Raw genomic sequence first — 10039 nt, forward strand, 5'->3', positions numbered from 1 at the left:
TAATAGTCTTTTCAATCTAAAATACCTAAAGGATCATTCAGCCTATGAGATGGTAGCCATAGTAGACAAACCAAGCTTTAATTATTGTAAATAGTAATATAAGTATCTTATAGTTGCAGTAGAGCAATTGTTCCAGTGGGGTTCCAAAGTCTGACCGGAAAACAAGTACAGAAAATTGAGTAACTCTAAAATAAATAATAAATAACATACAATTTTCAATATGAATGATTGTCAATTATTATTGTGGTCAATGTTAAGTAGTGCAAGTTTTAAGTTTTGATACTTTGGAGTGACATCATGCTGGGGCTGTTATACATGAATATCTATGGTGGCATTTTAAGCAGTTACCATAGACACAAAAGTTTTAAGATCTGAAAACTCAAGAATACAAAATGGATTTAAACAATACATTTTTAAGAGCCTGCGCTTACATGGTCCTGTTTAGGTGTTTGATTTTCAACAAAAATGGTGAGAGTAACTATTTGAGATACTGTAAGCCAGGGTTGTCCAAACTTTTTTCATCAAGGTCCACATATCTAACCAGAAACGAAGCAGAGCGCTGATCAAGGGCCGTAAACTGATGCTCAATACAGTGAAAAATTGAAATATGTGCATATTTAACACATTAGAGTGAACCATCAGTCCTTTATTCAAGTTAAGATCCTTAAAACCACACACAAAATATTAAATATTGGTTTTATCAAGGTAGATTTTCAAAAACCTTGCAGGAAAAAGTTCATTTTTATGCAATGCAAGGCAATCTGGGCCAATTCATCTGGAAGACTGCAGGCCAAGAAAAATTTGTCTGAGGGCCGCATTTGGCCCACGGGCCATAGTTTGGACATGCCTGCTGTTAGCTAATGCTGCCTATCTTGGGACTGCAACTGGAACTTTGAGTTAGTTTAATGATAATTTATGTTGAAAGTTAGTAAATATTTAAATGCCAACATCATCTAGATTTTGATTAACATTTGAGCATTTTATTCCTTCACATATTAACAGACACAAAACAAATGAAAACTTTACCTGGAGAGCGTCAACAAAGGACACAATGCAAACATATTCATTTAATGATTTGAAGGCTTTTATCCAGATGATTACTGTACGCTCTTACCTGTCTATTACTATACATGGGTTATGGTGGAATATTATATCTGTTGAAAGTCATAACAGAAAATGTTTATGTGTTTCTTCTATAGCTGTGTAAAGAGATAGCATAGCATAAAACTGTATTAATAATGGTTGATATGTAATGATGGATGAACATAAGCAAAATCTTCACAACAGAAAAACAAACTGACAATCACATTTTTCATCAGCCCCATAGACTTAGAATGCACATTTTAGAGGCATTTTCTATACATCGAACTGTGACATTTTCAAGCATTTAACACGACTTTCCATAAAAGGCAACACAATAAATACAAATAAATGGCACAGAAGGTTCAGACAATCTAAAACGAAGCAGGAAGTCGTGTGAAATTTACACAAAAAATCTCGAACTAAGTAAACTTTTCAGCAGAGTAACACAGACTGAATTAGAAGTACACTGTGTAACTTTTCTGGTGGTGGGTCCATCACTCGCTTGTCTCCATGGAGATGTTATTTCCCTTCCTGTAATGTTCTGCAGTAGGCTTTAAACAAAACTATCACAAGGCCAAGTTACGGGTGGCGAGGTGACCCCACTCACAGAAAGAATGAATGTTAAAGGTATTTTAAGTACCTGAATAAATGTAAGATCCATATGTTTAATGCCATACCAGAACTTCCAGGCAAAACATATCATCTCCATGGAGACAAGCAGGTAGCAGATGCCCCAGGAAAAAAAGTTAAACACTGCACCTTATTTTTAAGAATCAATCATTTCAAAATCACACTTAACAGCGAGATGAATCTTGAATGTTAGAATTCAATATAGTATTTCTATTTACAATAATTTACACAATTAGGGATCTGAGAAGAGGTGTGACTGCGTTTTGTTACGGTCTGTATTTGGAGCAGAACAATCAGATAAGATAATGCACTAAAAACATTGTAAAGGCCTGTTTTTAAATCGATCAAATCCATCTTGCTGTCTATAGATTGGGTTCACTTGACACTGCAACATTCGAATGAGCCAGTACTTTATAATGAAGGCAGGGGAGCAGACATCAAACAGTAAGATTATTCACAGACTTGCAGTGTAAATTTACTGGTGGAGGGTCCATAAAAACTTCAATATCCAAGTTTGGAAGTTATTGTTTTGTCAGAAATATTGCACAGTATGGCATTAATCTCCATGAAGACAAGCAAGTGATGCCAAAGAGCCAAGAATTCTTTGGTAATAATAACACAACTGGAAGATATACAAGTTTAACGCCATACTATGGGACTTTTCTGGCAAAGCAATAGGATATCCATGGAGACAAGCAGGTGGCTGACTCTCCACTAGAAATATTACATGCTGCACCATTAAGACAGACTAATTTGGGAAATGTGTGGATCCAATTCACAACAAAAAGTATTAGGAATATTCTTATAAATAGATATAAAACAAGTCAATTGAGTCTAGACCCTGCCCTGCTTCAGGAATGATTACAACTGTAGTGAACAAAACCTATTCTGTGTATGTTATAAGGCATCGGTATCAAGCTTGGACTAGCGCTTCTGCATGTTCCCCTTGGTCTTTATAGTTAAGGTGGCCTCCATGGCTGGAAGCATGCATTAACCTGACTGTAATTCAACAAAAGCTTTCTAAAGAAGTATAGAAACTGCTGTATTCTTCAAAATGCTATTATCATATAGTGTTTTCTGCTCATGTACAGTATATGCAAGTAAGGTTAGTGTGAAACTGGTTTGTTATGGTTTTGCTCAGGCTTCTCCCTAAGTAAAACATTAGCAGATTTACGATTATAAAATTACCACCAGATCATGTGCAAAGATCAGGTACAACTCGATCTCGGCCTGTCACGATAATTATTATAACGTCAATAAATGACAGAGGGAACAATGTTTTTACGGGTCAGTATTTATCATGGGTACTTTTTCTTTGTACTAGAAAGGACATTTTGGTTATTTTTATGTATTACAATAAGATTTAAAATGCAGAGATCTGAATAAACTGAAGGTACAAACCAAACTAAACTAACTACTTGCTGGTAAATGTTTAATTTCTTCTATTTCAGCTGTCTATATCAGCTCATGTTTTGAAATGATATTCTACATTTAGAATAGTTTTTTTTTAGGATAATCCTGCTTTTGGGTTATGGGTGGATTTCAGATTCTTATATATGGCGATGTGAATGTCATACTCCCAGATGGGGGCAAGAAACAGTCTTCCCATTGTTAACATTTTACTTTGCATCAAATATCCCCAAGGTAAATTCACAATGTTAAAAATGATAATTTCACATTTTTTACTAGACCAATACAGTCAGTGTATTACAAGAAAAAACTGAAAACAAATATATTTTTTGACAATATTCAATTTGAGCTGCCCCCCATCTGTGTTAAATAATTGCCCTATACAATGTTGTGATGTCATCTGAAACCCAGAAAATGTCTCAGTGACATATACAGTACATTTGTGTTAATACTGACGCTTTAAGGATGCACAGATACAATACTGGTATTGGATATCAGTGCAGATATAGATTTTTTCCCATGGATTGAATGTCTGTTCCACAATATCAGTTCCAATAGCAGATGTCCCGTTTTGGTCCATAAATTGATGTAATTGGTGTTGGGTCAAAATGTCGACTTACAATAAACTTGTATTTTTTTTCAAAACAGTTTTGTATTTACTTTACTATGATAACCTCGCTTTTGTTTATAAGAAATACATCAGTCTCGGCAAATACTTAAAGCCAAAGTATCGACACTGGAACAGAAAAAGTTGGACTGGTGCATCCCTATTTCACTTATCATCTTAATTTTCTTAATACATTTTGAAATGTGATATATTGTTATCGTGACAGGCCAGCCATTATTATCAGTATCAAGCTTATACTATACCTCCTTGTGTTTGCATTTCCATTTGAAAAAGTCAGATTTGCTTGTCAGTTTTTGCGTTTTTGTTACTCTACTCAGACACTGTCCCGAGTAAGACATTTGCAGATTTACAGTTATAAAATCTCCTCCACACCGAGTGCAAAAATCATGACCAGGCCGGGCTCCAGAATCATATCCTCTCCCATATGTTGGTTTTCGCAGGCCATCACCACGACAGCCTGTTTCCCGGGGATCCGCTTGGCGACGTAGTTCTCGTAGTAACGCCTGTTCATTTGCCGCGTCTCAAGCGTGGCCAGTCCCTGAGGCCAGTTCCTCTCGTGGGCGTTCTCGATGAGGTCGTTGACAATGGAGAGGGGGCAGCCACTGTCGATGAGCGAGCGTTTGATGACTGCCTGAAGCACGGCGTCCGGAGTTGAGATCATGCCCCCCCAACGGGTCACGCGCGCCGGCTGCATGGAGTTTACCCATCTGTGCACAAGACAAGACAAGATTAGGGTGACCATTCATAAATGTTAAATGGTGCACTATGAAACTTTTCTGGTGGATGGTCCACCACCTGCTCATCTCCATGGAGAGATTATTGCAGAAGCTAACTACAGGCTCTGCTCTGTCAGAAGCGCTGTTACTCAAGTTACAAATTCATTTGAGCTTAGTTTTAACACAATCTGACCCTAAAAAACTGACTTGGCAGGAACTATAACAGGTGAGCCGATTTTGAGCTGTTAAACAAGTCCCTCTCAAGTCACATTACAGTCACAAGCTAGCATTAGCTAACATATCATTTAAAATAATCGCAATAGCAATTTTGATAATCATCATTATCACACTACAAATGCCAAAAGACAGTCATAACAAAGAAAACGGCATTATTAAATCAATAATAAAAATAAACAATATGATTTTCAAAGATAATACACTTTATTCTGCAAATACTAGTTTTGTCCTTTGCTTTATAGCTCTTTAGCCAACATGCTTTAAAAGTCTTGACTTACTCCAAAATCTCATTATACTCAATGCTCTCCTCCAGGTTCTGCAGGTTTGGGTTGGCGCTCCGTATTGCCCTCATGTACGCTTTTAGCAGCTGAATGTCCCGTTTCTGACAAAAAACAAAATCATGGTTATAACAAATATAAAAACAAAGGAAGTCAGTGCAGTTCATGAGTGAGACATTTTGGATAACATTAATTTTAAGATTAATTTCCACATTAGGAAAACACTGAAATATTTACAGTGAAACTAATACAACAATAATGCATTTTCGAATATATCTGCAGGGCAAGTGTCAGGTTTCTATACATAAATAGGACTAGGGCTGTAACATGAATTGCCTTACTGTGACCAGTCAACTATAAGAAATAATCATAGTCATATTTAGATAATCTTAATAGTTATCTGGACTTTGAGTTTAACATTTTTCATTAATAATACAATTAATTCATACATATTCTGTATTTAGAAAACACATTTGGTTACAAATGTGCCCAAGATAGGAGTATAACATGAAAACTGTTTTTTGTATTTTGTCCGCTACAGCAGGTTATTATGCACTCTATACAGCTGTAGCTTTTGTAATTTGTGAATTGTGATTTCAAAATGCTTAAAAAAAAAAAAATTCCAATACATTTTTCTGCTTTAGTGGTCCATTTTAAAAGATCTTCAAGACTCAAAACAAAACATCCTAAACTGTTAAAAGTTAAAAGTTAAAATATTTACTTGGGTGCCTTTTCCATAACTAGTTTTACAGGTAATCCATCTTTTAACAAGATACTGAGAGCTTACCTGTTCTCCCAGCTGGTGCTTATGTTCTGCCACAGTTTTTTCCAGCTCTGAAATCTTGGTTTGTTGCTGCTGCACGACGCTCCTCAAATGTTTGATACAGTTATGATTGGGGACTTCATCTTTGGGCATTTCAAGACTGAAAGGAAAAAATAAAGAATGAAGAAATTAGGGCTATGGCTTTTTGTTGTTTAGTCGATTAATCGGTCAATAGAGTTTTAAGGCCACTACAAGCACTATAGGATTTTTCAATCTTAAACGCTCTGTTTTATTGGCTGTTGCCGTAGCGTTGCTGAGGTTTAGTGGTTACCATATGACAGAGAAGCTCAGAGTCACACTGACAATACACACATGAGTAGTGCAGCACCTTCAAAATCACACACGAAGACACAAAGTTATGTCACGCCTTCCCAAACTTGGGGAGAAGCAAATTGCAGCCAAAATTGAGCAAATTCTCCTGTAGTGTGTGGCGGCCTTTGTATTAGTTGACTATCATTTTATTAGATTTTAAAGATTTATATGGGATAACAGCAGAAAAATGAAGGTAGAGAGTAAGTGTGTTAGTTGAAGATATGGTATTTTCTTATTCTAAAAATGACTGATTAATGATAAAATTCATTGATTATTTAACTGATTCTCAAGTTTTTCTTTATATAATACATTGCTTCCAAACTGTTTTTTTCTGCATAAATAGTTGATTTTCATGAACTCCCATGCAGTTGTAGTCTTGTGAGTACAGTTTGGGTGAGACACACAGATACGTAAAGTTTTGAGAGCTTTAGACACACCCCATTTTTTGTCACCTAACTGATTGGCAGAAAGAAATTAATTAAATCAGTCAAATGCAATTTGATATTAGGTTACAGTTGCTGCAGTCTTTTATAAGATACACTATTAAACATTATGGATTATTTGGGCAATCCATTTTTAAAAAACTTGACTGCATTTTATATTTTAGTTAGTTATTATTGAAGTTTTGAAAAATTTACAATATGTAAATTTACATAAACTGCTGAAATTATCAAAAACAATAATTCAAAAGAAGTGAAATTGTTAGTTCCTGGTTTCAGTTGCTAATGAATGTGTTCATGATCCTGTAGGAGACAGCCTCTAGGAAACAACCTTACAAATTTTGTACATGCATGAATAAAATAAATATATAAACATTTCAATGTGCTACAACATGTCTTCTTCAGTAAACTATACTTTTCTAACTTTTCTGGTAGAGGGTTGGCCATGTGCTTTTATCGATGGAGATAAGTTTAATGCCTTACTCTGAAACATTCCAGGTAAAACAATATCATCTTTGTGAAGACAAGCAGGTGGCAAATCCTACACCAGAAAAGTGACTTAATGCAGGTTTTACACTCACCCACAGCCCTCTTCACAGGTGACGGGTCGTTTGGGGTTATGTTCACAATCTTTGAGGTGAGACTGCAGCTGATCTAGGCGGAGCGTTGCCGTGCAGCCAAAGCTGGCATTGTCACAGTTGATCTGGAGTTTGGAGAGCATGTTTCTCATGATCCTGGGGACAGGCCGGAGGTGAGCGAGGGTCACAACTGTGCGGTCCACCGGGCAAATCTGCTGCTGGGCAAACCACTGAGTGATGCAGGCATTACAGAAGGCATGTTCACAGTGAGGAGCCTAAAAAAATACAGACACAAATGTGTTGGTTTTCTTTGCAGTAATCACATTAAACATAAAGCTACCTGAGTTTAAAAAAAAAAAAAAAATCTATATAATACTTAAAAATTTTGTTTACCCTGTACAACATGCAAAATGTATTTAATACATTTAAAATTATTATATTTTTTAATCATAAAAATGCTTAATTTATAATTAGTATTGTTACTTTAATGTATTTATGCTACCACAAAAAGCAAATATACTCATTGCAATACAATACAATTGGCAACTGATAATGACAATTGCAACACTTGATGCATTTTCTCACAATAATTATAACATAAAAAAATTTAATTGTGACATCTCTGTCAACTAAAACTTCACCTGGACTGGCTCCTCTAGAACGCCACTACAGATCGGGCACAGGAGGTCTTCATCCACCTCCCCTGTAAATCTGGTGACGTCATACCCCATGGTACATTCCTGGGACCCCTGGCCTCCTGAGAAAAAGGAGTAAATATAAAGCTACAGAAAACTTAGACAGCACAGATATTTCAACAACAAGAATTTCCAAAATTACCTCAGTCACAAATGTCTTTTAAAATTTCCATTCAGCACCAGCAAGTCATTTATGGTAAGTTAATGACATCCTTCCAAAAGAAGAGAATTCCTGCAAAATACAATAACATCAACACCGCACTGCATAAAGCCAAACTTTTTTCATGGAGATAGGTACGGTTTATGTCATTCTGTGCAACATCTCAGGCAAAGTCATAACAGCTCCATAAAGATGGGTAGGTGGCCAAGTTACAGGTCAAGTTTGTGAAAAGGCAAGCCTGTTGACAAAATGGATGCATAGGAAAGTTTGTACAATAAAATCATAGCAAAATATAGCAAAATAACAGAGGGCACTTAATTCACTTAAATTACTTATTGAATTTTTGGTCTTTCAAGGTCCTTTATAACACAAAATTAATTCTTGTGAGCTTTAAGCCATGTTAGAATGTTGTTTCCTCATTAAAAACATACCCGGGGTTGTGTTTTGTTTCATTTCATTTCATTACATTTAGACTAATTGTTTATTGTTAGTCTGTCTACATCTCCAAAATCAAAATGCTTTGTTCCACCTCATGAGGTGATGTAGTGGTAGTTTTCATGTTAACAGCTACCTATTGCCTTTAGTTCAGTAGAGATAGTCATTTCCAGGGCTGAAATCATCTAAATGTTTCTAGTAACGTATACCGTTTAACAGTTATGGTATGTTGTAATGAGGAAAAAAGATTATAACAGAAAATAGCGCATTATGAGCCCTTTCAGTTACAACAACTATAAACTCTAAATGTTCATTTGTATTCAAGTGCACACCCAGCATATGACATCCCCTTAAAAGGGACACTTACTAGGTTTAAATATAAAATTAACATTTGGTAACACCTTACAATGCCTAAAGTTTTAAGTTTGCACAAAAATGCGAAATTTACCACGTTCACACATACCACATAAAAAACACACATACACAAAAAGTGATAGAAAATTGAATCAGAGGAAATAATACTTTCCAAGGTCAGCGTCTGATCCAATTTCTGTGGTTGCAACCAACACTGGTCTGGAGTGGCAAGTTTATTCTCAAGGGCTCAACATGTCTTGCAAACAAGCTAACCGCCTGATGCTAAATAATGTAGTCGTTTTATGCAAGGCAGCAAACACCTTTAACATTTAGACAGTCAACATTTAGCAAAGGATATGACACACCAGGAAATGTACACAAACACAAAATCACAAACGCTATTACTTTTATTTCATGATAATTTGAGATCGTAAGCATTTCATTGCTACAGACTGATAATTAGCACTGTCTACTGTACAGTACCCACGGGCTGATTTAGTTAGCATAGGAGCTAACCAAGGAAAAACATAACCTCAGGCTTTTACGCCGAATTAACTCATTTAACCAACAGCTGTGATCCAATAATACAGTATTCGAGTAAATACTTACAGAAACATTTGGTATAACAGATCCTGAATAGAGTTTTACGGTGCGATTGTATTTTTTTCTTGTACTTCTGTGTTAGCCACGTCCAAGCTACATCCTCCTACAGTCTGCGTCGTCTGTGATACGGGACGTCGCTCCGTACGTGATGACGTTCCAAACTCTGGAAGAGGGTTGTAGCTCCTTTGACTTACAAGGTTTTTAGCTTTATAAATGGTAATTTTATATTCTACTCCGAAATATTCTCTATATTAGCTATTTTGTTTCCATTGCAGATTTTCTCTACTTCTCTAATAATATTATTATAATACTATTGTGGTGTTTTTGTTGAGCATCTCTTGTTGTTCTACTTAGTAGGATTTTGATATAGCTTTATCAAATTAATGCCAAAATAGAACCTTAAGACGCATTACAAGATAGGCGCCATTTTGTGATGTGTCAAACAGAAGATAAGAGCTCATGATTTGTTTCCTGATGATAGACTCAGAGAACCAGTCTTGCATGTATGAATTCCATTGCAAACCCAAAAGTAACCTGATATTTACAGCTAAATTGTTGGATAGAATAAAGCCAGAAGCTTCAGGCAATACAAACTCATAAGGCTATTGATTTTAATTTGCTAGTTTGAACATTTGCTGCAAAAAGACATGCATATTA

The 10039-nt window shown here is 35.8% G+C and overlaps 1 protein-coding gene across 2 annotated transcripts; it reads right to left on the bottom strand.

The window, feature by feature from the left end:
- Positions 1-954: 954 nt before the first annotated feature.
- On the bottom strand, positions 955-9515 carry rnf41 (ring finger protein 41). Of its 2 annotated transcripts, none has more exons than XM_055166220.1 (7): positions 9389-9515; positions 7973-8062; positions 7777-7889; positions 7139-7410; positions 5770-5905; positions 4983-5086; positions 955-4458 (listed from the first exon to the last, which is right to left on the bottom strand). In XM_055166220.1, the coding sequence occupies exons 3-7, from the start codon at positions 7864-7866 to the stop codon at positions 4104-4106; spliced, it is 957 nt and encodes a 318-aa protein (XP_055022195.1). In that variant the 5' UTR covers positions 7867-7889; positions 7973-8062; positions 9389-9515; the 3' UTR covers positions 955-4103. The 2 variants fall into 2 exon arrangements, with proteins under 2 accessions (XP_055022195.1, XP_055022194.1); XM_055166219.1 differs by having other exon boundaries at positions 7777-7892.
- Positions 9516-10039: the final 524 nt, after the last annotated feature.

The sequence above is a fragment of the Boleophthalmus pectinirostris genome, unplaced genomic scaffold, assembly GCF_026225935.1.
Source record: "Boleophthalmus pectinirostris isolate CB_2022bp ecotype Guang Dong unplaced genomic scaffold, ASM2622593v1 HiC_scaffold_8, whole genome shotgun sequence".
NCBI lineage: Eukaryota > Metazoa > Chordata > Actinopteri > Gobiiformes > Gobiidae > Boleophthalmus > Boleophthalmus pectinirostris.

Coding starts and splice junctions, on each gene's coding strand:
- rnf41 (XM_055166220.1), bottom strand. CDS start 7,866: ATGGGGTATGACGTCACCAGATTTACAGGGGAGGTGGATGAAGACCTC. Junction 7,411..7,776: donor TTCTAGAGGAGCCAGTCCAG/GTGAAGTTTTAG, acceptor GTATTTTTTTAG/GCTCCTCACTGTGAACATGC. Junction 5,087..5,769: donor AGCACCAGCTGGGAGAACAG/GTAAGCTCTCAG, acceptor GTTTTTTGTCAG/AAACGGGACATTCAGCTGCT.